We start from the raw sequence: 23,018 nt of genomic DNA, 5'->3' as shown, positions 1-23,018 counted from the left end.
ACAGAAGAGGATGCTACTAGCCAGAGGCAACTATCTCAAATACACAGGCTCAGGGACTCCTGCCAGGCCCCGGAACCCAGCTGCCCTAGTTTCCTCCCAGCTGTCCCAGGACTGAGGGGGACATGTATGTCAGGACACCTGTAACTCTTTCTGGCACCCCAATGAGGGGTGACACATTGGCTAGGAAGATCTGACCCAGTGGAACCAAGAATCCAGCTTTTTGTCCCCCACCCTTTAGTTTTCAGACAGCCTGCCCTCAAGGTGGCCTCTACTCACAACTATCTCTAAAGTGCCCTGAGAAGACACTTGCCATCTTCTTTTTATTTCATCTTCAAAGACAATGATCAGCTTATTTCGCTCACTGCCATTGCTGACTGTGGGCAAAATGCATATTCACCTTTGAATCTTCTAGTAGTCTCCCTCGTGCTCAGTATTGCCTGAACATGTCTGAGAAGCACCAGTCTGCAGGGCAGCACAGCTTAGTTTCCCCTGCTTTCAGAGGTCCCTGGAGGCTACTGGGACACCTGGTCTACTGACACATAGCACAGGCCGTGTGGGATTTTGGTTATTTCTCAGTAAGCCTAGATAAAGATCAAGTATATCAGATATTTCTGGGTGCCCATGATTCTCTGAAATGATATGGGTCTAACTTTAAAATGTGATCACACAAAGTAAACTATTTCTTTGGGATTTATCTATGCAGTGTTACAATACACAAATGATGAATCCATGGAGAGTTTTTATAATACTATCCCCCTTTCAAGTTAAAGGTCGAATTTGCTGGCTCTTCATGATCTGGCTCCTGTCTTCTGCTGTTGTCTTGTTCCAAATTCTCGCCATTTCTCTTCCCTTCTCTCCAGCCAGTTAGAACTTAACACTTCCCAGATGGGTCATACTGTTTCACATGTCCTTGCTTTCACACATGCTGTTTCCTCTTCCTGGAATGTTCTTCCATCTTTTACTCACAGGGCTAACTCCTGCTCTTCTTGCAAGACTTATCAAAAGAATCACCCTCTCTGGAAGCATTTCAAGTATATGCCAATCTGATCCACACTTTCAAACCATCCCACGCACACCTTTGTCATAACGCTTAGCAAACTGGACTGGAGGCGTTGCTTTTCTAATTTGTCTTCTCTGATGAACTGTCTGGCCATGGTCCTCAGGCAATATTTTTGACTTAAGGTTTAAAGATTATCTCAGGGTAATAGTTTTGGGAGTTCATCCAGCCTCGGTGGCTCCAGAAAGTCTGGAGTCCATGAAAATTTGAAATTCTGTTCTGCATTTCCCCCATTTTGATCAGGATTCTTCTACAGAATTTTTGATCAAAATGTTCAGTAATGGTAGCCAGGCACAATCCAGTTCTTCTGGTCTCATGGCAAAGGAAGCAGTTGTTCACGGAGGCAATTAGGCACACGTTCCATTTTCTTCTCCTGTTCCTGATTCTCCTTCTTCCTCTCTTGCTCCAGATGAATACAGACCAATTGTTGTACCTTGGAAGGAGCCCTGGTGGCATAGTGGTTAAGCACTAGGCTACTAACCAAAAGGTTGACAGTTTGAATCCCCCAGCCACTCTACAGGAGAAAGATGTGGCAGTCTGCTTCTATAAAGATTTACAGACTTGGAAACCCTATGGGACGGTTCTACCCTGTCCTATAGGCAGGGGAGAATGTGGTGAAAGTGTGCACTACAGATTAGTAAGTAAGCACAAGTAAACCATGCTTACCTTGCTTATGAGGTCATCAGGCCTTGTCAGGGACTGTAAATTTGAAAAGAGACTTTGATTCTGCAACTAAGTGCTATGGGGTCGGGAGAGACACAGAGGCCAGCCATACCTAGAAGCAGAATCTTTGATGTGGTAAAAAATTGTGAAATTGTTTACTACAGATGATCTGGTAAGCAAGGTGCTTACCTTGCTTATTGGATAATCCACCTCTGCCTATAGGGTTGCTATGAATCGGAATTGACTCCGTGGCAGTGGGTTTCGGTGGGTTGTAACTTGGATAGCCGTTTGCAAGCTTTAAAGATCTCAGGCACTATGCAATGAACTAGGAGGTAGAGCAGAAGCACTAAACATGTTCTTAGGCCAATTAACTGGGATGTCCTTGAAGCTATGACCCTTCATCTCCAAACCAAGGAACCAAATTCTGTGAAGTATTTGGTTGTACATAAGCAGACTCAGCAGCTACTTTATCATTTGTTTATTTATTTTTGTAGATATAGCTATCACACAACTTTTGCCAATTCATCTTTTCACAGGTGTACAAGTTACTGACAGCAATTACACTAATTGGCTATGCAGCCCTACCCTTACTTAATGAGATTTTTCCATCACCATGAGCTGAATCTCAGTACCTGGCCATGGTCTGAGTTCATGTAATCAGCCAGAATAGACCTAGAAGTCTTTCAAAAGGAAAAAGAGTATTAGCCCAAGAAACAGAAAGGGCCACATAAACCAGAGACTTCATCAGCCTGAGACCAGAAGAACTAGATGGTGCCTGGCTACCACCAATGACAGCACTGACCGAACGGAAGAGAGAGTTCCTGACAGAGCAAGAGAAAAGTGGGGTGCAGAACTCAAATTCTAGTAAAAAGACCAGACTTACTGGTTTGATTGAGACTGGAGGGACCCCGGAAGACATGGCCCCCAGACTCTCTGTTAGCCCAAAACTAAAACCATTTCTGAGGCTAGATCTTCAGCCAAAGATTAGACTGGACTATGCGACATAAAATGATACTTGTGAAGAGTGTGCTTCTTAGCTCAAGTAGATACATGAGACTAAATGGGCTGCTCTTGTCCAGAAGGGAGATGAGAAGGCAGAGAGGGTCAGGAGCTGGTTGAATGGACACAGGAAGTCTGGGGTGGAAAGGAGGATTGTGCTGTCTCAGTGTAGGGAGAGCAACTAGGGTCACATAACAATGTACGTAGAAATTTTTGTATGAGAGACTAACTTGAATCGTAAACTTTCACTTAAAGCATAACAATTAAATGAATGAATGTATGGAAAAAAAGACCGTGGAAGGAGATGTGATTTACCCACCTTGACAGGGATGATTCCTGGCTGAGCTGGTAGAAAAGTCCAGTTTCCTAACTCCTAATCCTGGAGGTTTCCACCCACAAGTTGTGCCTGTCAGCTTTTTCTTGTGCATCTGAAATGAGAGCACACTCTGAGCCTCAAAATATGAGGTTGTGCCTTATTCTTGACACATGGATGTGACAGCTTAGCAAAGGACCAAACAAGGTACCAGTAACCAGTTACCATCAAGTCAACTCTGACTCATGGTGACCATGTGTTTCAAAGTAGAACTGCTCCATAGAGTTTTCAATACTGATTTTTCAGAAATAGGTTGCCAGGCCTTTCTTTCAAGGTGCCTCTGGGTGGACTTGAGCTTCCAACCTTTCAGTTAGCAGCCAAGCATGTTAACCGTTCATACCACTCAGAGAAAAAAGTTTCCAATTTGGAGTCCACCCAGCTGAGCACTGCTGCCACCCATAGGGACCTGCCCCCTGAGTGCATTCTTCTCCTCTGGGCCCCTAGGCTGAGTTAGGAGCTGGGAAGAGACAGAGAATTTCTAACCACTGCTCTTCTACTTCCTGGCAGATACCTCCATCCCTCCTCCTCCTCCTTCACTGCTCACTCTCCAGAGACAGAGTTCAAAGAGATGTCTAGATGCTGGGCTAAAGATGCAGTGAATGTTGGGGGCACAGGGAAAACTTTTGAGTTCAAGACAAGCATCTACAGGTGAAAAATCCCACAATGTTTTCTCTTCAGCAGTGGGAGGGAGAATAGTTCTGTAGTCAAATTCAGGCTTCAAAATACAAAAAAGATTCCCTCCTTCATATGTTTTGAATTACTAAAACAAATGCATAGGATAGAATTTAAAAACAGACAAGCAAGCAAACAAAAGCCCTGGTCTACAAAACCTGCAGTCTGGCTTCTACCTGCTTCAATAGGCTCATCACATCTGAGCTGTGCTGCGCATGACTCTGTGGTCCAGCCACATTGACTTCTTTGAGTTCCTTGAGTGCCCCTTGCTCCTTCCTGCCACAGGCCCTTTGCATATGTGTTTTCTCTGCCTGGAACTTCTCTCCCTTCCTTCATCCATCCCCTTCTCCTCCTTTGTCTGGTTAACTCCTCCAGCTCCTACGCATCTCAGCTCATACTTTGCTTGCCTGCATCATCTTTCCTGACATCCCTGACCAGGTTAGGCCACTTAGAGACATTTTCTTTCCAAGCATGTCCAGTTACTACTTTGCATTTCTTCGTTTGATTAACATCTTCCTCTCCACTGAACTGTAAGCTCCATGATGACAAAAATTTGTTCTCCTTAACTCTTCCACCATTATTCCCCTAGCACCACTCAGCACAGTTGCCTATCATACAGCAGGTGCTTAATAAATACTTGATGATTTATTTAGTGAGTGAATGAAGGAACCCATTGATTTCATTCACTTTGATCTCCCTTTTTGGGTGGAGTCCCTGGATAGCAAACAGTTAAGCGCTTGACTACTAACCAAAAGTTGGTGGTTCAAACCCACCCAGAAGGACCTTGGAAGATAAGGCCTGGTGACTTGCTTCCAAAAGGTCACAGCCTGATGCTTTTTATTGTAGGACCATTTCCAGAACTACATGCAATGGTTTTATTTGAGAAAATAAAATTTATCCCGATCTCTATATGTTTTGATGATGCCATCATCTTATCCAAAAAAAAGAGAATCTGCACTCTATGGTCTAGGTGTTATGTTGGTAAATAAATATTTTCATTACAGTTTGAAGTTTTTATGAGATTTTTCAAATTCAGTTAAAATCTTTTTTTTTTTTTTAAGTAAGGCTGGTATCTTGGCAATTCCAAGACTATTTACCAAAATTATTCTGTATTGGAGATTGAAGTATGAAGTACCTTAGTATTTAGTATTTAACGAGCAATAACATGAATTATAAGGTAATTTTAAGACGTGGCCGAAAATGTGGATCCACTTAGAAGACAGCCAAGAAAATGAATAAATGATTATTGAATAATCAGAAAAGACCATCCTCAGTCTTTTTACATGCATTTTAAAACCTGTATTACACTTTTAAATGATTTTCTCCTCTTCTTATTTTTATTGGTTTGTGTTGGTAACGAGATGAGAAAAGATATGAAGGACTGTGGAGAGTGCTTACAGCATTAAAAGGTGGGCTAGTTGATGATTCTTCTTGAACTAAATTGGAAGTAATCAAATATCTCTCACTCTAGGGAGATCACAAATTAGTGGAATCACCTGAAAGGACATCTAATACCTAGGAGACTTTGAGGCACCTAGAGTCGGGTGCCAGAGCCTAGATGTATTCCAGAAAGGCTTTTGGCTCTCAGGAACCGTTGAGATAGATTAGGAGTGTGTTCTGCTGCTTCTGCAGAAGGTCCAGGCTATATTAACTAGCCATCAAAAATATGCAGAAGTTATTGAAAATAGTATCTAATCATTAATACTATTGAGTTGAGGTTTTTATACTATGTTTCATCCAAATTTTATATTACATTTAGTAAATATTATAAGTTCTTTTTTTAAAAAAATTCATTTTAAGAGGAATTCATTTTGAAGGACAAAAGCATCCCATATCCCTTTTGTCTCAGTTAACCTGACTGTGAGAAGTTGAGGTTTTCACACCACAAGTTTACTCATATTGCAGTATCATTCATTACAAGAAAATAAATTGCCTCTGGGGTAGCAGGCTGCATGTGCATTGCTGTGAAACGAGGTCAAATATTGCTATGTCAAGTAAGAAACCCAGATGTCCCAAAAGTGAATCCAAAAAAGAATAGTGTTCCATGCAGGACTTTGAATCAGTTCACTCCAGTTTGAACCCCTGCTGAGAATTTGCATTTCCACCCCCACCAGATATACTGAATCAGAATCCTCGTTAAAATGTAGGTTCTGATTCAGTATATCTGAGGTAGAAATGCAAATTCTCAGCAGAGATTCAAACTCGAATGAACTAGTTCGAAGCCCTGGTTCCATGGCATTCACTTCATGTGGGGCTCTTGGGCTGGGAGCTATGGAGATGAACTGACCTTTGCCAGGGTGAGTATCTAGACAGCACAAGGTGGAAAGGTTGATTTCACTGGAGCCAACAGAGAAGATCTGTGCAGGGCAGCAGACACAGTAGCAGCTTCAGCAGGAGGAATGGGAAATGCAGTAGGTTCTGCAGGTAGAGTTCTTGTCCTCTCTTCTTGCTTTAATTACCAGTAAGTATCTCTTTACTGAGTGGTGAAAACGATTACTGTGCTTGGCTGCTAACCTAAAGGCACTTCGGAAAAAAGGCGTGGTGATCCACTTCCAAAAAATCATCCATTACAAACCCTATGGGGCACCGTTCTACTCTGACACAGATGGGGCCACCCATCGTGAGCCAGAATCAACTCCATGGCAGCTGGTGGTGGATCTCTTTACTAATATCTCGGTGGGCAGCAGGTTAAGACTCAAAGTAAACTTGGAAATCAGCTAGTCCAACTTAGTTAATTTTTGGAAGTGAAAACCAAGACCCAGAAAAGGTAAAAGATTTTCCCCAACATATTTCTGTGTTTATGTTTGAATGTCAGTGTGGGACTGGATAGCACTTCAGACCAGATAAGAATCACTGATGCTGAGTGGGAAGGAAATATGCATGCATTTAGCTCCCTGACTGGAACAGCTCCCAGTGACAAAGACAGGCAGTAACAGCCCTTGTGGGAAGCAGTAGCCTAACCTGAGTTCCTTTTACACCATGAGCAAAGTATTTGGGAGCGGAGTTTAGCGTTGGGGCTCAAAGGAACCTTCTGGAGGCCATAGATTGCCCTGGGAAATGAAAGTTAACCTGACAGAAGTGAATGGTATTAGCATTGAACATGCATTTTTATTATGTTAATTAAATCTTAAAAGGAAGATTTTCTAGGAATAATTTACCTGCAGATAAGAAAAAACTTCTTGGCTGCAGATACAATTTCTTAAAGGGTACATCTTGGATCTTGCTAAATTACCGGTTAGAACGCTAGAATGCACACGCTTATTTCACCTTACAGGCTCTTTATCATCTATACTTTATATTACATAACTTTCATGGGGAAGAGAAAATCCTTACTGGAAAAAAGTGGGGGTAGGGGATTGTATGGTAAGCTTTTGGTGGAAAATCCACTGTATTTCTTCCCATACGTGAAATCCAGAGTCCCATGAGGGACTTCTGGACTTCCAGAGTCCCCTTTTGGAGCTCACTTTGACAGTCCACACTGAATATGGCATTTCCAGCCTTCATGGATGAGGGATCCAGTTCACTTGTTCTTCTGCACCCAGCGTGGGGAGGGATGTGTTGTTCTTGAGGCCTCCCTCAAGGAACCCTCAGCCTTCATTAGTCAGCTCCTTCTCCAGGGACCATACCAGCATCTACAGCACATCTGTTCAAAATAAAAAAGGCCACTCTGGGCTATAGACCTGAGCTGTATTTTTCTGTCAGTAGTGGAGCCCTCATTTTTCTTTCATTCTTAGGCAAACAAACAACACCCCCAATCCTTGACGCCTAGTAAAAACACGAAATCTTGCTATTTCGAGGCTGAGAAGACCTTGCCTTTTCACAACAGAGGACAGGGCTGATATGAACCACCTCATTGTGCACAGAGAGAGGCCCCCTCTCTCAGTTCATATCCCCCAGGCTGACTAGGGTCAGCTGATCTTTGGGGACCCATATGTGGCTCTCAATGCTACGACATGTGCCAGGGCCCCTCCTAGCTCCTGTTCCAACCTTCCAGCATAGAGTTCTCCTAGCCCTTCCCACCACCTGCCTGGCCCCTGCCCTGCACAGTGACGTACACAGTCAGCAACACCCTCTGCCCCGAGTAGTTCTCATCTCAAGGGAGCACTGTGATGCCTTTTTGTCCCTTATTGTGCTAAACTTTCATTTCTTCCTGTTTTCTATGTACAAAGCTCCCTTTGAAGTAAGGAATCTTTTTTAGCAGAGATGTATCTCTGTCTATCACATTCGAGCAGTAACACGATGTTCCAATGTAGAATATTAAAGTCAATAGCACTATTCTTATGTATCCCCAAAGCAGAAAGACATAAGAATTTGCAACCTCATACTTGGGTTTGGGAGACATGGTTAGTTATAAAACAGTTCTGAAGTTTTTGTTAATGAATTAGTTCCCTCCTCATTGCTTGTTATTCAAGTATGAATGGTGAATTTAATCTCCAATTTAACACAGTTTTCACTATTTCTGCAGCTCCTGAAATTCTCAGAGGCTGTGCCTATGGACCTGAGGTGGACATGTGGTCTGTAGGAATAATCACCTATATCTTGTAAGTGAAGTTTTCATATAAACTGCCATAACATTTTGTAAGGCCCTATAGCCTTCATAAAAAGCAAGATTATTTTTAGACAGTCTGTGATTGATTGGTTTATTTATTCATTAGATATTGAATGTAGTTTGTGATAGAATTTTCTGAAAATAAACATTGTTTTTTATTTTGTAATTTTCTTGGTGCCAGAACTTCTGTACAGAGATTTTCTGGGGAACAATTCGGTGTTTGAAGATAGTGATGAATGTGAAACTCAAGACCACCGATTAAACTTGCTCTTATTTTCTCTTTTGCATCTTATCTAAAATAATTAATGTTAGTCCTTTTAAAGGGAAAATAGTTATTTAATTTTTTAAACAGTCTTATACTGGTACATTTCTAATTGGAAATATTTTAAATGCATTTTGGCTGTCATTTTGTTTCCTACCTCTGTTAGGTTTTCAAGGGCCTTGGGTTTAATACTCTACACAAATTTCTCTGTGAGAAAATGGTATAAATCTTTCATTCTTTGGGCTCTCCACTTCCATTCCTGAACTCCTGTCTAATAATAAATAGGACATTTCAGGAAATTTGCCAAAGATGTGATGGAATTACAGATGATAAGGAGAGAAATAAGCAAAAATGACGGAAGAGCATCTGGAAAGGAAGATTACTGTAGCATAACTACAAAGCAGGATATCAATGAGTTCAAAAGTTTAATTCAAAGCAAGTAGATTGGGTTGTCATTTATCTACATAATTGTAATCTATGAGAATGGAGGGCCTAGTGCTCAAAGTAAAGGACCAGAACAAAGCCTTGAGCATACAATGATTAAGTGCTCACTAAAGGACAAGAACTGAAAGTGAAGAAGCAAATTAGACAATAATTGTGCTTTAGACATTCAGCTGACAGAAGGCACAGCAGCGTTAGTTGTTGAAACCTGTAATACTCAATTTTGTAAAGAGATTTTGGGAGGTGAGAAAGAAAGAGCTTAAAAAAAAATGTAATACTCTTGGAAAGTATAGTGTCTAGGTAACATGAGCTAGGAATGGGAAAATCAGAGCAGCATCTCCAAGCTAGTTAGCAAACTCTAACTTCATCTTGGTCAGTAGCCAAGACAAATAGGTTTAACCAGCAACCCGTAAGATGGTGATCTGCTAATTTGAACTATCAGAAGATATTTTCACTATTCATTTCCTTATGTTTCCAGAATGTTAAAGCTTGAGAAGAATTTGGAGAGAATTATGTTTTTTTCTTATAAAATACAAACTGTTAGATCATGAATTCTGTTTGCCACACTAAGTGCATAATTCATTAAAACGAATCCCTAAAGCCACATCATAGAATTCCTTCTACTTGTACATGAGATCAGGTTTACACTGGGGGAAGAATGTTGTCTCCTAAATTATGTAGGTGACATCGTATTTAGTGCCATTTAGTGACAAACTGAACTACACAAATAAGGTTCGGGTTTGTCCCCAGAGTAAATGAGCCCCATTGCAATTTCATGTTGAAATGTGCATTTAAGGTTTAAAAGAACCTGGACAGGTGGAGGTAGGAAATTAAATTACACTTACCCTGAAAAACTAGAAATGAAATACGCAAAACTATGATATGGTCACTGCCATGGGAAAATGAAGGAAAAACTGTGATAGTTTGAGAAACATTTTATTATAGCCCTGTAGATAATGTTAAAAAAAAAAATCTGTCAAGGTCCTTTCCCCTAGCCCATCACCATATTATACAAAACATTTGTTATATCCTTATACATTTACAGCCATTGATTAATAGATATTGATTTAAAGTTAGCAGTAGCAGCCACAAAAAATGAAAATAACAGTGTTGCTTACAACTGGTATCCTTTGGTTCCGAACTAACTTCTGTCAGCCCCTAAGCCTGGAGAATTCTAGTTTAATCTGTAGTTAATTAACAGTCAATTAAGTCTACTTGGCAAGAGTCTGTTGCAACATTTTCTCCAGTGGACTGTGCCGTTGGACCTGTATATCTCTCCCTCTTTTTTTCTTTTTTTTTTAAGCATAATATTTTACTATGTTTTGGGGGAACGTTTACACAGCAGTTTATGTTCCCATTCAACAATTTCTACACAAATTGTTCAGTGACATTGGTTGCATTCTTCACATTGAGTGAACATTCTCCTTATTTCCATTCTGGTTGTTCCATTTCCATTAATCTAACTTCCCTGTCCCTTTACACTCTCATCTTTGTTTTGAAGTAATTGTTGACCACTTGATCTCATATAGGTGATTTTTTTAAAAAGCACAGTGCTTATGGGTGATATTCATTATTTTGTGAGCCAGTTTGTTAATTAGCAACAAGGTGACCTCAGGAGTTAGTTTCGGTTCAAGGTTTGAAGACTATCTCAGGGCAGGAGTCTCGGGGAGTCCTCAGCCTCAACCAGTCCAGTAGGTCTGTTTTGGTTTCTGTAATTATTTTTTTATTTTTATTTTCTTTAGAAATTTGAGATTCTTTTCCACATTTTTCTCCCATTCTGTCAGGGTCCATCTCTTGTGGCCCTGATTAGAACAGTCGGTAGTGATAGCCAGGCACCATCTAGATCTTCTGGTCTCAGGGTAGATGAGGCTGTGTGGACCTGCATATCTCTTCATTGTACCAGGTTAGCTTTGATATGTACCCTGTAGCCTACTGGTGACCTGAGACTATGACTTCTAGATACCTGACTCGTGCCCTAGGAGTCGCGTGAAGCCAAATGGAGTAGAGTACAGAAGTAACAGAATGAAAAATTAGGACCAAGGTCCATTTTTCATTGATGCTGCCTGAGAAAGTAAATGTTATAATCAGGCTACATGATGAACCTCAATCAGATCCTTTCTCTTATCCTCCAAATGTTGAGGGACTTGTTTTACATCCATTTGTCTGGATGTACGTAAAGTCTACAGCTTACTCTTGACTAAAGCCATGAAAGTTCAATTCCTGCTCTCAGTAGAGACCACTGTTCACTCTGCCCCCTTGTTGTGGTTGTTGCAGCGTTTTAGCATTTTACTTTCTCTTTTGTAGAAGATCTAGCTTGTCACCACCAGGCTATTTTGTGCCATGGTCTTGCTATTTCTCAACATGACATTAGGCTGGGAATGAGGGTCATTCTGTTGCTTCTGCCAGGAATTCTGGTCCCTCTAGCTATTGTCCTAAATCCTATGTCTCCACAGCCAAAAGCTGCAGGGCTGTGCCTGTTAGATCGTTAACTCTATTTACCACACTTAGTGCTTAATTCATTAAAATGAATCCATAAGGCCACATCATAGAACTCCTTCTGCTTGTATATGAGATTACTTTTACACTGGGGAAAGAATGTTTTTCTTTCTTCATTCTATCACTTCTGACCACTGCAATGAGCAGATTAGAATTAGAAAGTATCAGAGATTCAAACTCTGTCTTTCAGCTCTCAGCACTACAGTTCTACCCAAAGCCTTGGAGCTACCCTGTATTGTACATTCACACTTCAGGCCTGTGTAATCCCAATATGTTCTAAGCTGTCATTGCTAGCATTAAAATATTACAATTCTGAAGGGTATTTGCACCGTGTGTGTGTGTGTGTGTGTGTGTGTGTGTGTACGTGTACGTACATGTGGGTTTGCTGCTCTGTGTGACATTTCTTCCGTTTTTGGCCTTTCAAGCTGACATGACATAAACTTTTTACCTCTGTCAAAAGCACAAAGTCACTGACATGATTGAGATGAAAGAGAAAGCATTCGAGCCCTGTGCCTTCTCAATTGTCACTTTCTGTCTAGATTTTCAGGAGGAGAAACGTGAGGAGCTCCTTAAACTCCCAAACTTGGAAAGCTGGCTCATTTCTTTATGACCACCCAACCACAGGCCATAGTTTTCTAGTATTGGGGATGGTGGAGAGAGCCAGGCAAGGCTACGCCCCTTCCGGTCAAGGTGTGGAGATGCGCTCACCACTTCTCTCCTTATGCTTCATGTCCACAGGTAGGCCAGGAGCAGGATTCTCTGGGCAGACGGCTACAGTAGGGAAAGGAAGGACCCTTGGGCTCAGGCCTCAGCACCTCGAGCCTTGCCCTTGCCATTTCCTGGCTGGCTCCAGAGTATTTGGAAGAGAAAGAACTCTCCCAGTGGGACATTCATTCCCTGTGCAAAAGGAAATGAGAAATGACTTCTTCTAGAAACCCACAATATTGGAATGCACTTGAACTTTTCTTGCTCTGCATGAACATAGCTGGCTTGAGGGAAGAATTTGAGTGAAGATGTCGTTTAGCTTATTCTCTTTCTTTTCTTCCCTTCTTTTTCTTTTTGCTGTGTATGTCAAATGCAACACCCTCAACACAAACTCTGGGAGGCACTTTTTTTTTTTTTTTTAACAGTTTCTTTTTGGTCTCTAGTGATTTCAAATCCTCTACTTATCCACAAACTGCCGAGGTGTGGTGGTCCCAGACCAGCAACTTGAGTTTTCTCTCTCTTTAGGATTCCAAGAATGGTTCCCTGTTTCTTTTCTCCCATATTTCCCCATCATTCTCATGTTGACCTGTAGTGGAAGATGAAGGTGAACACAGTAGAATTTCTCTAAGGTGTACCCAAGTGAGTGTCACATTCAAGGTTGAGGTGATTCTGGACTGCTCATCTCTGGCTGCATTCCCTGATAATAGTTTTTGGCTGCTGTCTTTGTTCACTCTGAAATCAAAATTGGAACAGGATGGAAATAACTACGATACTTTACACATTTCTATGGAGGAATTCAGTAAACCGGGCTGAATAAAAAAGAATGAAAAGGCTTTTGTTTACATTTTTTAATCTCTTTATTCTCAAACTCCAACTCTTCTATTTTGTAATAAATTGAGTATCCCTATCTGTGTGTCTTCTTAATTCCTGGTGGAAAAAAAAAGCAACCATGTAAAGTTCTTATCACCATGCCTATTATAATGTTAGTTATTATTATTGTTGTTTTGTGTCATAATTATTACTATTTTTACAACTTTTTGTTGTAAAAATCCTTAGTTGGTTATGTATCTATTCTTACTTCCTGTAGGTGTGATTGTGTGTTTACATAATTAAAAATGAAATATAACAAGGCAATTACATGCTTGCTGTATGAACAAGGATGACCTTGAACTTTTGCAGAAATTTGATGAAATATACTTAAGCTTTTAAAAACATTTTAATCCCTGTCTTTTGCCCCTCTAGACTTTGTGGATTTGAACCATTTTATGATGAAAGAGGAGATCAGTTCATGTTCAGGAGAATTCTGAATTGTGAATATTACTTTATCTCCCCGTGGTGGGATGAAGTATCTCTAAATGCCAAGGATTTGGTAAGTGTGACAAAATGAAATAAAATTCCTCACATTCCTTTTGAACCAATTAATGGGCAATGGCATTTTCTTAATTTCCCCTTTTGCCTTAATATCTTATTTCCTTTTAATTTTAAAGTATTTTTTAATAACTCAACACATACTAGTGCATTTTCTTTATAGATAATGAAAAATAGATATGTTTTAACTCAGCACTAACTGAATTATCACAAATAACAAATTACTATGGTATTAGTTAATGAGTTTTTACTACCTGGTTAATACAGAGCCTTGCTTATGAAGAAAGCAGTGCTGAGTGAATCCAAACATAATTTACATACAAGAATTCTATTTTAATATGGCTTGTTAGATTCATGTATACTTCAAATAAAATGGTATCATTTCCTGAAATATCATTGCAACTGATGAATATATCCTAATATTAATATAAGTCCCATCACGCATCGCTGGCATTGTAAACAAATCCCACAATACTAATACTGTATTGTTTATTATTACTATTACATTGCTTTTTGCTTCAGCTAATGTTGACATTAGTTTGCATTCAGGAAAAAATATACACTGTGGGAAGTGGCTCACCTATTTTAAAATAAAATAGATGATGCTAGCATGGGATTAGGAGTCCTTAGGTGGCAGAAATGGTTAAGCAGTAGGCTACTAACTGAAAAGTTGGCAGTTTGAATCCACCCAGAGGCACCTCAGAAGAAAGGCCTGGCAGTCTACTTCTGAAAGATCACAGCCATTAAAAACCTCATGGAGCACAGTTCTACTCCGACACGCATGGGGTCACCATGAATCAGAATTGACTCAACAACAGCTGGGATGTTTTGGTAGCATGGGATAGAAACATTTGACATTAATCATCTAGAGACAGTTCACACAAGAATAATCAGAAGCTGACTTCTAAAAAAATCTCCAAGAGATTTAAGGAGTCATCTAGTCCTTACATCATTTTAAAAAGATGAGCGTGACAAAGCCCAGAGAGGTGAAATGACAGTCTGAGGTTGCTAAGCTTCCCAGCAGAGAGACTTTGTTATAAACACTGGCAATCCAGGTTTACAGTGTTCTCTTCCCTCCAGACATTTCCTCCTTATCATCTGTTCTTTTGTCGAACATATCTGGTAGGGTCCCCAGCTTTCCCATTGTGATTAGGAGGAGTGGCAGTGTGTGAGATGTGTGGATGTGTCATCCCACCTCCTCCCTCAAGTCAGACCGCTCACTCCTAAACATCTCTTGAATCTGGCCACTCCTCTCCACCTCCATCCCCACTGTCAGAATCCAACTCACCAACCTCTCCCACCTGGACCACTGCCACAACCTCCTGTCTAATCTCCTTGCCCCTTTTCCTACCCTTTTCAGATACATTCCCAACACGGAATCCAGAAAGATGGTATTATAAATAACTCGAATCATGCCACTCTTCTGTAGTAATGCTCTTAGAATAGCATCCAAAATCCATAACAAGATCTACATGACACAGCCTCTCTGATGCCATCACTTAGTTTTCATCACTTTCCTTTGATCCCTCTTCCCTCCAGCCCAGCCCTCCAGATTTGCAATTCCTCATCAGTGCAGCTCTAGATACTGTCCATTGCTCATTCCTTTGCTTAGTAATGTTGTCTTCTCCTTCCTTCTTTCCTCTTCTCCTCCACCGCCCCACCATTACAACACACACACACACACACACACATTCTCTCTCTGTCTCTCCTATTTGCCTAGGTTAACTCTGTCTTCAAGCCCAAGCTTCCAGTTGACATCGTCTGGGAGGCATTTGGCCTGCCCTTTCCTCAGTCCCTCCCTCTGACAATTTGTTAGTTCCTTCTGCCATATTCTCCTTTGCTCCCTGGACTTCTCTTTCATGATAGTCATTGTTTATATTTACTTGTTTCAATGTTTTCTTCCTTAATTAGATTGAAAGCTCTGGGAGAGGACAAGATATGTGCCCTAGAAGTTAGTACCATACAGACATATAGGCTCAATAAATATTTATTAAATGAAACAATCAATCAGTGGTAAGACCATGGATTTTTAGAGTCCAGCACACCTGGATTTAAGTCTCACCTTTCTTACACCTAGAAGTGGGACCTTGGGCTTGTTATCTAACCTCTCAATGCTAAATTTCTCATCTGAAATGATAATAGTACTTACTTCTAGGTTGTTGTGAGAATGAAATGACATTATGCAACTTAACTAGTGCCAACCAACTCAATAAGTTTCCTTATTTAGTCCTTCCATTTCTTTTCATCCGTAATAAAAATTATATGGATAAGAGGGTTAACTATGCTGTACCTTCATTCAGTTAGAGCCCTTGTTGGTTAATAAATTTATAAAACTTCAGAACTAGAGGAATCCTTGGAGGCTTGCATTTGATCTGTCCTCAGCAGCAGCTACTGTATCAATGGGAGGGTAGTCAGGTACTGTAGGATAATGGTAAGGCTTTGGGTTTGAATCCCAGCAATGTCACTGGATCTTTCTGCCCTTCAGCAAGTTTGTCAACAATCCAGTGCATCAGCTCTTCAAATGTAAAGATTACATATGTAAGTTTTTGGCATATAGTGACCCTCAATAAATTCTTTGTATTTTCACGAGGAGGAGGATAATAATGAGGAAGAAAAGAGTAATGATTGGACAATGAGAGGAAAATACCTAATTGTGAAGGATATTATAAGGATTAGGTATTATTTATATAAAATTATTAGTACACATGTTGAACAGATGATATCTATGATGATTATCAGATTTTTACTTAGTGCCATGCATTCTTTCTCTTAACCATCCTTACCTTTCTCCACCTCCTCTCAGATTTTAAGCCGAAGCAGTCTTACATCACTGTCCTCTGCAAACCCAGTATGTCCACCCAAACATGCATTCCTTTGACGCTGTTACAGAAAGAAAGTGAAATGGAGACCAGATGATATTTATTCCTCATTTGACTTGCTGTCTGATTTTGTTAGCCTGACTTCAGTTCTTTTTAGATTGTTAGAGTCAGAAGAGACTTTAGACCTTAAAGCATCCAAAGCCCCTCATTTTGCCCATGAGGTGCGCATGAGCAAACGGAGCCTGGAGAGGCTGACTGCGTTGGGAAGCACCATGGTGTAGTAGCCACAGGATGCGTTTGAATACAACCTTCACCCATTACAAGTTGTCTGACCTTGGACAAGCCACTAGATCTTTCTGAGCTTCCTTTCATCTGTCATTTGTGAATGGGAGCTAATAACTCCACATTGATAAGGTTATTGAAAGGATTACCTGAGGTTTTTAATTTTTTTATGTATACGTATAAGGAGTCATTTACAAAGGAATTAAAATGGAAATAATGTAAGAAAAGAGCCTGGGGGAGTATTACAGACACTCACTTCATGTATGTGTTTATTTAGAGTCATAAAAGTAGTAAGAGATGTAAGCAAGGCTCAAGCATGTCTCTGAATCTATATAGTCTCTATTTTATACGAAGTCAAGAATCATGGGATATTATTCCATAAAGGCTGGATACTATACCTTTTGTTTGCCATGTAATCCCCACAGAAAGAGTGATTGATGCATGAATAATTACATCACCATTGAGATATATTTTAAGTTCTGAATTCTATGTGATTGTGAGACATAGCCTAGAATTATTCAGATGCTGGGTCTTCCTTCAAAGAACTTCTAGCCCACAGGCAAGCAGGACTGATTTCTTTGACCTCTGCTGGCAAGCAAGCTGCCAGTTTGGGGTCTCTGGTGGCACACACAACTGTCTTCCCAGACTCCCTCAGCTACTGTTACCTGAAGCCATTCCTACCCACAGTGTCTGCTGAGGTCTTAAAATCTTTCGTATTTACTTATTTTTTCTTCAAATGTATATTCTGTGGTACTGCTAGGGAAATAGAACAAGACTTAGAAGTTCACAGCTGAGAGGCAAACCCAGGTCACCATAAAAATTAATAAAAATCTCCCTAAAAAGTCTACGGTTCTTTGTTATTTCAGGTCAGAAAATTAATTGTTTTGGATCCTAAGAAACGGCTGACTACCTTTCAAGCTCTCCAACACCCGTGGGTCACAGGAAAAGCAGCCAATTTTGTACACATGGATACTGCACAAAAGAAGCTCCAAGAATTTAATGCCCGGCGCAAGCTTAAGGTAAGATGGCATAGGTTTTGTTTTTTGTTTTTAAAGAAATAGAGAGAGCTTTCTCTCTTATCTTGAACTATCAATAATAGTCCCACATGAATAATCATCTAATACTGTTACTCATCATCAAAATCCTGCTTTGAAAGCCTGTCAATGCTTGATATAAAGCCACTTAATGGCTTTGTTATCCTCTCATAAGAAATCCATTATTAGCAAAGGGAATCGTGTTGTGTATTGAGATCTACTCATGACGAAATGAACAGATTATTGTTGCATCTTATCTAAGGCTGAACTGTTTGAATGACATTGTTTAGGTAACTGATATTTATTCAGAAAGTTATCTTCTTTCTGAATATGTGAAAATTGGGTAACAATTTTTAAAACTATATTTAGTACAGAGGTAAATAATTAGAATACTTGGTAAAAATTAAAATGATATAGAAAATTATTCACCAAAATATATCTATTTTTATAGAATGTATATGGAATACAAATTAGGCACTTGTCTATTACATAATAGTGTTTAGGACAGGCTGTATAACCACAAGATCTCAGAGAATGGCTGGGGGTCAAAAATAGGGTTCTTCTCTTTAGGCTGATACAGAATAAATAAACTCAGAGAGTTCTAAGGTCAACTTAATTAGAAATACCCTGGATTAAATAAATTTGACTTAACCCCGGATTTCTCAAAAGAATTTGACTATGGAACTCTTATATGCCCAGAATATCTATTACCATTCATGAAACTATTGTTTCATGAAATTAATACTCTGGGATACACAGTCTAAAATTTTTGAAAACTGGTAATCCATGGGAAAGCACCTGTATTCAGGCCTTCAGTTGTTCAGATGATTAAATACACTAATTTGGGATTAAAGAGGGTTTGCTGTTCATTCTCCAAAACCCATTCCCATTGCCATCGAGTGAGTTCCAATTCATAGCAACCCTACAGGACAGAGTATACCGCCCCAAAGTGTTTCCAAAGCTGTAAATCTTTGTCGCAGCCGACAGCCACATCTTTCTTCAGTAGAGTGGCTGGTGGGTTCCAACTGCCGACCTTTCAGTTAGCAGTCAAGTGTTTAACCACTGTGCCACCAGGGCTCCTTTCTTTCTTTTTTTAAAAAATAATACTTTATTGAGTTTTTGGTGACAGTTTACACATCAAGTTAGGTTTCCCATTTGACGATTTCCACACAAACTGTTCGGTGACATTTAGTTACATTTATCACAATGTGTCGACATTCTCTTTAATTGTGTTCTGTTTATTCCATTTCCAGTATTCTAGTTTCCTTTATCTTCTTCTCTTTGCTTTTGAGTAATTGTTGACCTTTTGTTCTTATACGGATGGTTTTTAGCTAGAGCACTGATCTTATGGGTAACAACCTTTATTTTGTATGCCACTCTGCTATTTCGCTAAAAGATGATCTTAGGGAATAGGCATGGTTCTAGGTTTAAAGAGTGTCTCAGGGCAATAGTTTCAGGGAGCCCTCTGTTCTCTACTGCTCCAGTTTGTCTGACTTTTTTTTTTTTTTTAATAAAAATTTGAGTTCTGCTCTACATTTTTCTCCCATTCTATCCGGGACCATCTATTTCCAGTCAGAACGGTCAGTGGTAGTAGCCGGGCACCATCTAGTTCTTCTGGTCTCAGGGTGGATGAGATCGCATTAGACTTGTTTCTTCTCTGAGCTTTTGGTTTTCTTCTTACTGACTTGTTCCTGGCACATAGAGACCCGTAGTTGTGTCTTAGATGGCTGCTCACAAGCTTTTAAGACTCCAGATGCTCCTCACTTCACTAGGATGCAGATCATGATTTTTGTGAACTACGTTATGCCAATTGGCTGAGTTGTCCCATAAGACTGTGGTCTTAAGCTTTCAAATCCAGAAAACCAATCTTAGAAGGTGTTTGGTTATGTCTGTGGAGTATCAGTATTTGTGCCTTCAACGAATATATGTGCTTGCACCTACGTATTTGTATTTACACATACCTATAGATACTTCTGGACCCCTGGTGGCTCAGTGGTTAAAAGCTTGGCTGCTAACCAAAAGGTTAGCAGTTTGAATCCACCAGCTGCTCCTTGGAAACCCTATGGGAGCAGTTCTACTCTGTCCTATAGGGTCGCTATGAGTCAAAATCGACTCAATGGCAATAGGTTCGGTTTTAGTTTTTGGTTTATCGATATTTCAATCTGTTCTCACCTATGTACACACCTGTACCTACTCATAAACCAATATGCCTATACCCATTCATACGTGCTCAAAGACTCATTTTTATTTTGATTGTGCTGTGCTCACTACATCCACATTTGGTGCTACTCTTCCTGTCACCAAAAAAAATAATAATAACAAGTCTCTGCTATCTAAAGTGTACTTTCCCTTCTCCCTCTATAACCACCTATGAACATTGGTTTCTTTATATTTACCTATTCTTGTCTTTTATAAAAAAGGGTTCATACAATGTTTGTCCTTATATGCTTGACTTATTTCACTGAGCATTATGCCCTCCAGGTCCATCCATGTTCTAATATGTTTTGCAGACTCATTGTTTTTCATTATGGTTGCATAATATTCCATTGTGTGTATGTACCACAATTTGCTTATCCATTCATCCTTTAAAGGACACTTCAGTTGTTTCCATTTATTTGCTATTGTGAATAAAGCATCAGTGAACATAGGTGTGCATATGTCTCTTCGTGTCATTATTTTTAGGTCTCTAGGGTATATACCTAGGAGAGGGATTACTGGATCACAGGGTAGTTCTATTCTAATTTTTTGAGAGGGCTCCTTTCATTCCCCAAAAAAGTTTTAATTCTAAAAACAATCTTGGAATAATACACTTTGAAAGATTGAGCACTGACCTGTAAAAGAAACTCCCTAAAAGCAAAGTTGGGGTTGAGCTCTGATTTGAGCATCTTAAGTGGAGGTGACCCCTGACACTTCTCTCTTTCCCATCAGGCAGCAGTGAAGGCGGTGGTGGCCTCTTCCCGACTGGGAAGTGCCAGCAGTCACAGCAGCATCCAGGAGAGCCAGAAAGCCAGCCGAGACCCATCCCCAGTCCAAGATGGCAACCAGGACATCAAAGCTATTGCAGAGGAAGAGAACGTTCCAGGAGATGGGGCCCAAGTGTCATTTGAGGGGGCAGAGGCTGAGCTGATGAAGGAGCAGGCCTTAGGGGAAATTAAAGATGTAGATATAAATGCTGCTGAGGCCACCAAGATGGCACCAGAAGCACTGGATGATGGGATAAAGGTGGCTGAGCCGGAAATAGAAGAGGGCCTAACAGAGGAAAAGCTGAAGACGGTGGAGGAAGCAGCAGACCTTAAAGAAGCGCAGGAAAACCCTGATCTGGAACTTGGAGCTCAACAGTATGATGTAAACCTGCCAGAGTACTAAACGGTTTCCTTCAGATCTGGAAGCCAAACCCTGGCATTTTATGCACTTTGTCCTTCAGCAAGGAAGATGTGGAAGCATGATATTCACTATAGTGATTCTGTTTTTGAGGTGCAAAAAAAATACATATATATCAGTTGGTAATCCTAGCTTCAATGCATGTGACTGCTTTATGAAAATACTAGTGTCTTCTATGGCATGTAATGGATAACTAATACTGATGAGTTAGATTTGAAATTGCAAGTAAACACATCACCACTTTTAAACACTGAGACATTTTCTGAGACCCAGTGGCACACATTTGAAGTAAATAATAACCAATTGTTTTTGCTTTGCAAATCTAGCCATCCTATATCCTCTGGATTTCTTCACAAGGCAGTAATTCTTTCGGACTACTGCTCAGCTAATACCAGGTAGTATTACATCCTACAAGATGTGTTCCCATAACATTCTCAACGTTTTACTTTTCGTCATTATTGTATTCAAACCATTCACAAGGAGATGATTATAGGTTATAGTCATACAGTACAGCAAAAAACATTCCACTCATAGGTAAGAAATTGAACCGTTTTTAAGGGCTGTGAAACTGTATGACCCTAAAGCTTGTGTGGAGAATGCCTTATTAGTTTATCTTTATTTATATGTGCTATATTAATAACAGAGCCCTGGTGGCAAAGTAAGTGCTACAGTTGCTCACCAAAAGGTCGGCAGTTCGAAACCACCAGAGCTGCTCCTTGGAAACTCTATGGAGCAGTTCTACTCTGTCCTATAGGGCCGCTGTGAGTCGGAATTGACTCAACAGCAACAGGTTTCGGTTTTTTTTATATTAATGGTAACCAAAACTGTTCTTCCATAAAATTCTGCCATTTTACAATGTTGGAGAAAGTATTTACAAACTCATGTTGAGGAACGCATTCTTCTCTTCACCTCTCTCTAATCTTCTGATGAAAAAAACCTAGGTAGAGGGAAAGACACTGAGGGAAGAAAAAGAAGATTGGGACTTAGACTAAGGACTGAGACTTGTCATTTCTTAGAAACAATTGTATTTATTCATGAGCTTTTACAACTTTACAAATAGGAACATTTTTATGGATAAATTCTATAATGAGCAAGTTTCAAATATTTTTAAAAAAATCTATTCCACAGGCTGGTGCAAAAATGGCTGAATAGAGTGGGAATAACATTCCATTTTACGATCATTGTTGACTTTGCTAGAATAAGAACTACATTGTTTCTTATAAGAGCCTTTTCTTCCTTGGATTGATGGTTATCTAGATATACCACATATGAACTAAAGATATTTCTGAAAAGCTAGTGTATCTTTTTTTCATACTTGGACTAGAAGTGCCCATATTTTACAATGTAGTTTTGAAAGTTTCCATGTCAAAAGATTTAGAACAATGCAACTTCTTATTCATCTTTAAAAAATAAAAACAAACAAACAACAAAATCACTGATTTCAAATGACTCCTGAGAAGCTGGAACATTAGACCTAATATTTTTATAATATTTTTGAGAAGAAATCTAACTTCTCTTTGATTTAAATAGCAACAACTTTCCCTTACAAAAATCACACCAATTCAAGTATCCTAGAGTTGTTTCTAGTTTGAGTTGAAATGGACATTTTATCAAATTTATTATGTATCACGTTTTTTATAAATTTCCTTAATTTAAAAAAAAAAAGATTGTTTTTAAAGACCAAAACTGATAGACATTGAAAATGACCATCACATAAAAATCCTCATTAAAAAAAAAAAAGACATCTTAAATTTTATTTGGCTCTTCCTTAAAACTATTAAATTGGGAAATGAAATTCAGTCTCTGGTTTCTGGAGGCCATGGGAACTCAGTGCACATTGTAGACATTTTGCTTTCCAAGTATAAATCTTCCTTTACTGCTGTCCTCTTGAGAAGAAAATATGGTAGGACTTCTTAT

General features: G+C 39.6%; 1 protein-coding gene across 4 annotated transcripts in view; it reads left to right on the top strand.

Annotated features, from left to right (window-relative positions):
- Positions 1 to 22,782, top strand: part of CAMK4 (calcium/calmodulin dependent protein kinase IV) — a 303,828-nt gene extending 281,046 nt beyond the window's left edge. For 3 of the 4 annotated variants that reach the window (XM_004377002.2, XM_023731980.1, XM_023731981.1), the window contains 4 exons: positions 8,230 to 8,305; positions 13,460 to 13,586; positions 17,553 to 17,705; positions 20,649 to 22,782. In XM_004377002.2, the coding sequence (XP_004377059.1) occupies positions 8,230 to 8,305; positions 13,460 to 13,586; positions 17,553 to 17,705; positions 20,649 to 21,086 (794 nt within the window). In that variant the 3' untranslated portion in view covers positions 21,087 to 22,782. Of the gene's footprint in view, positions 1 to 3,678; positions 3,741 to 8,229; positions 8,306 to 13,459; positions 13,587 to 17,552; positions 17,706 to 20,648 lie in introns of those variants that run through there. The other variant, XM_023731982.1, reaches the window with a different exon arrangement.
- The last annotated feature ends 236 nt before the right edge of the window (positions 22,783 to 23,018 follow it).

This window comes from Trichechus manatus, unplaced genomic scaffold (assembly GCF_000243295.1).
Source record: "Trichechus manatus latirostris isolate Lorelei unplaced genomic scaffold, TriManLat1.0 scaffold00047, whole genome shotgun sequence".
Taxonomy (NCBI): Eukaryota; Metazoa; Chordata; class Mammalia; order Sirenia; family Trichechidae; genus Trichechus; species Trichechus manatus.
The sequence above is the reverse complement of the archived record's forward strand: the minus strand, read 5'-3'. Positions and strand labels throughout refer to the sequence as shown.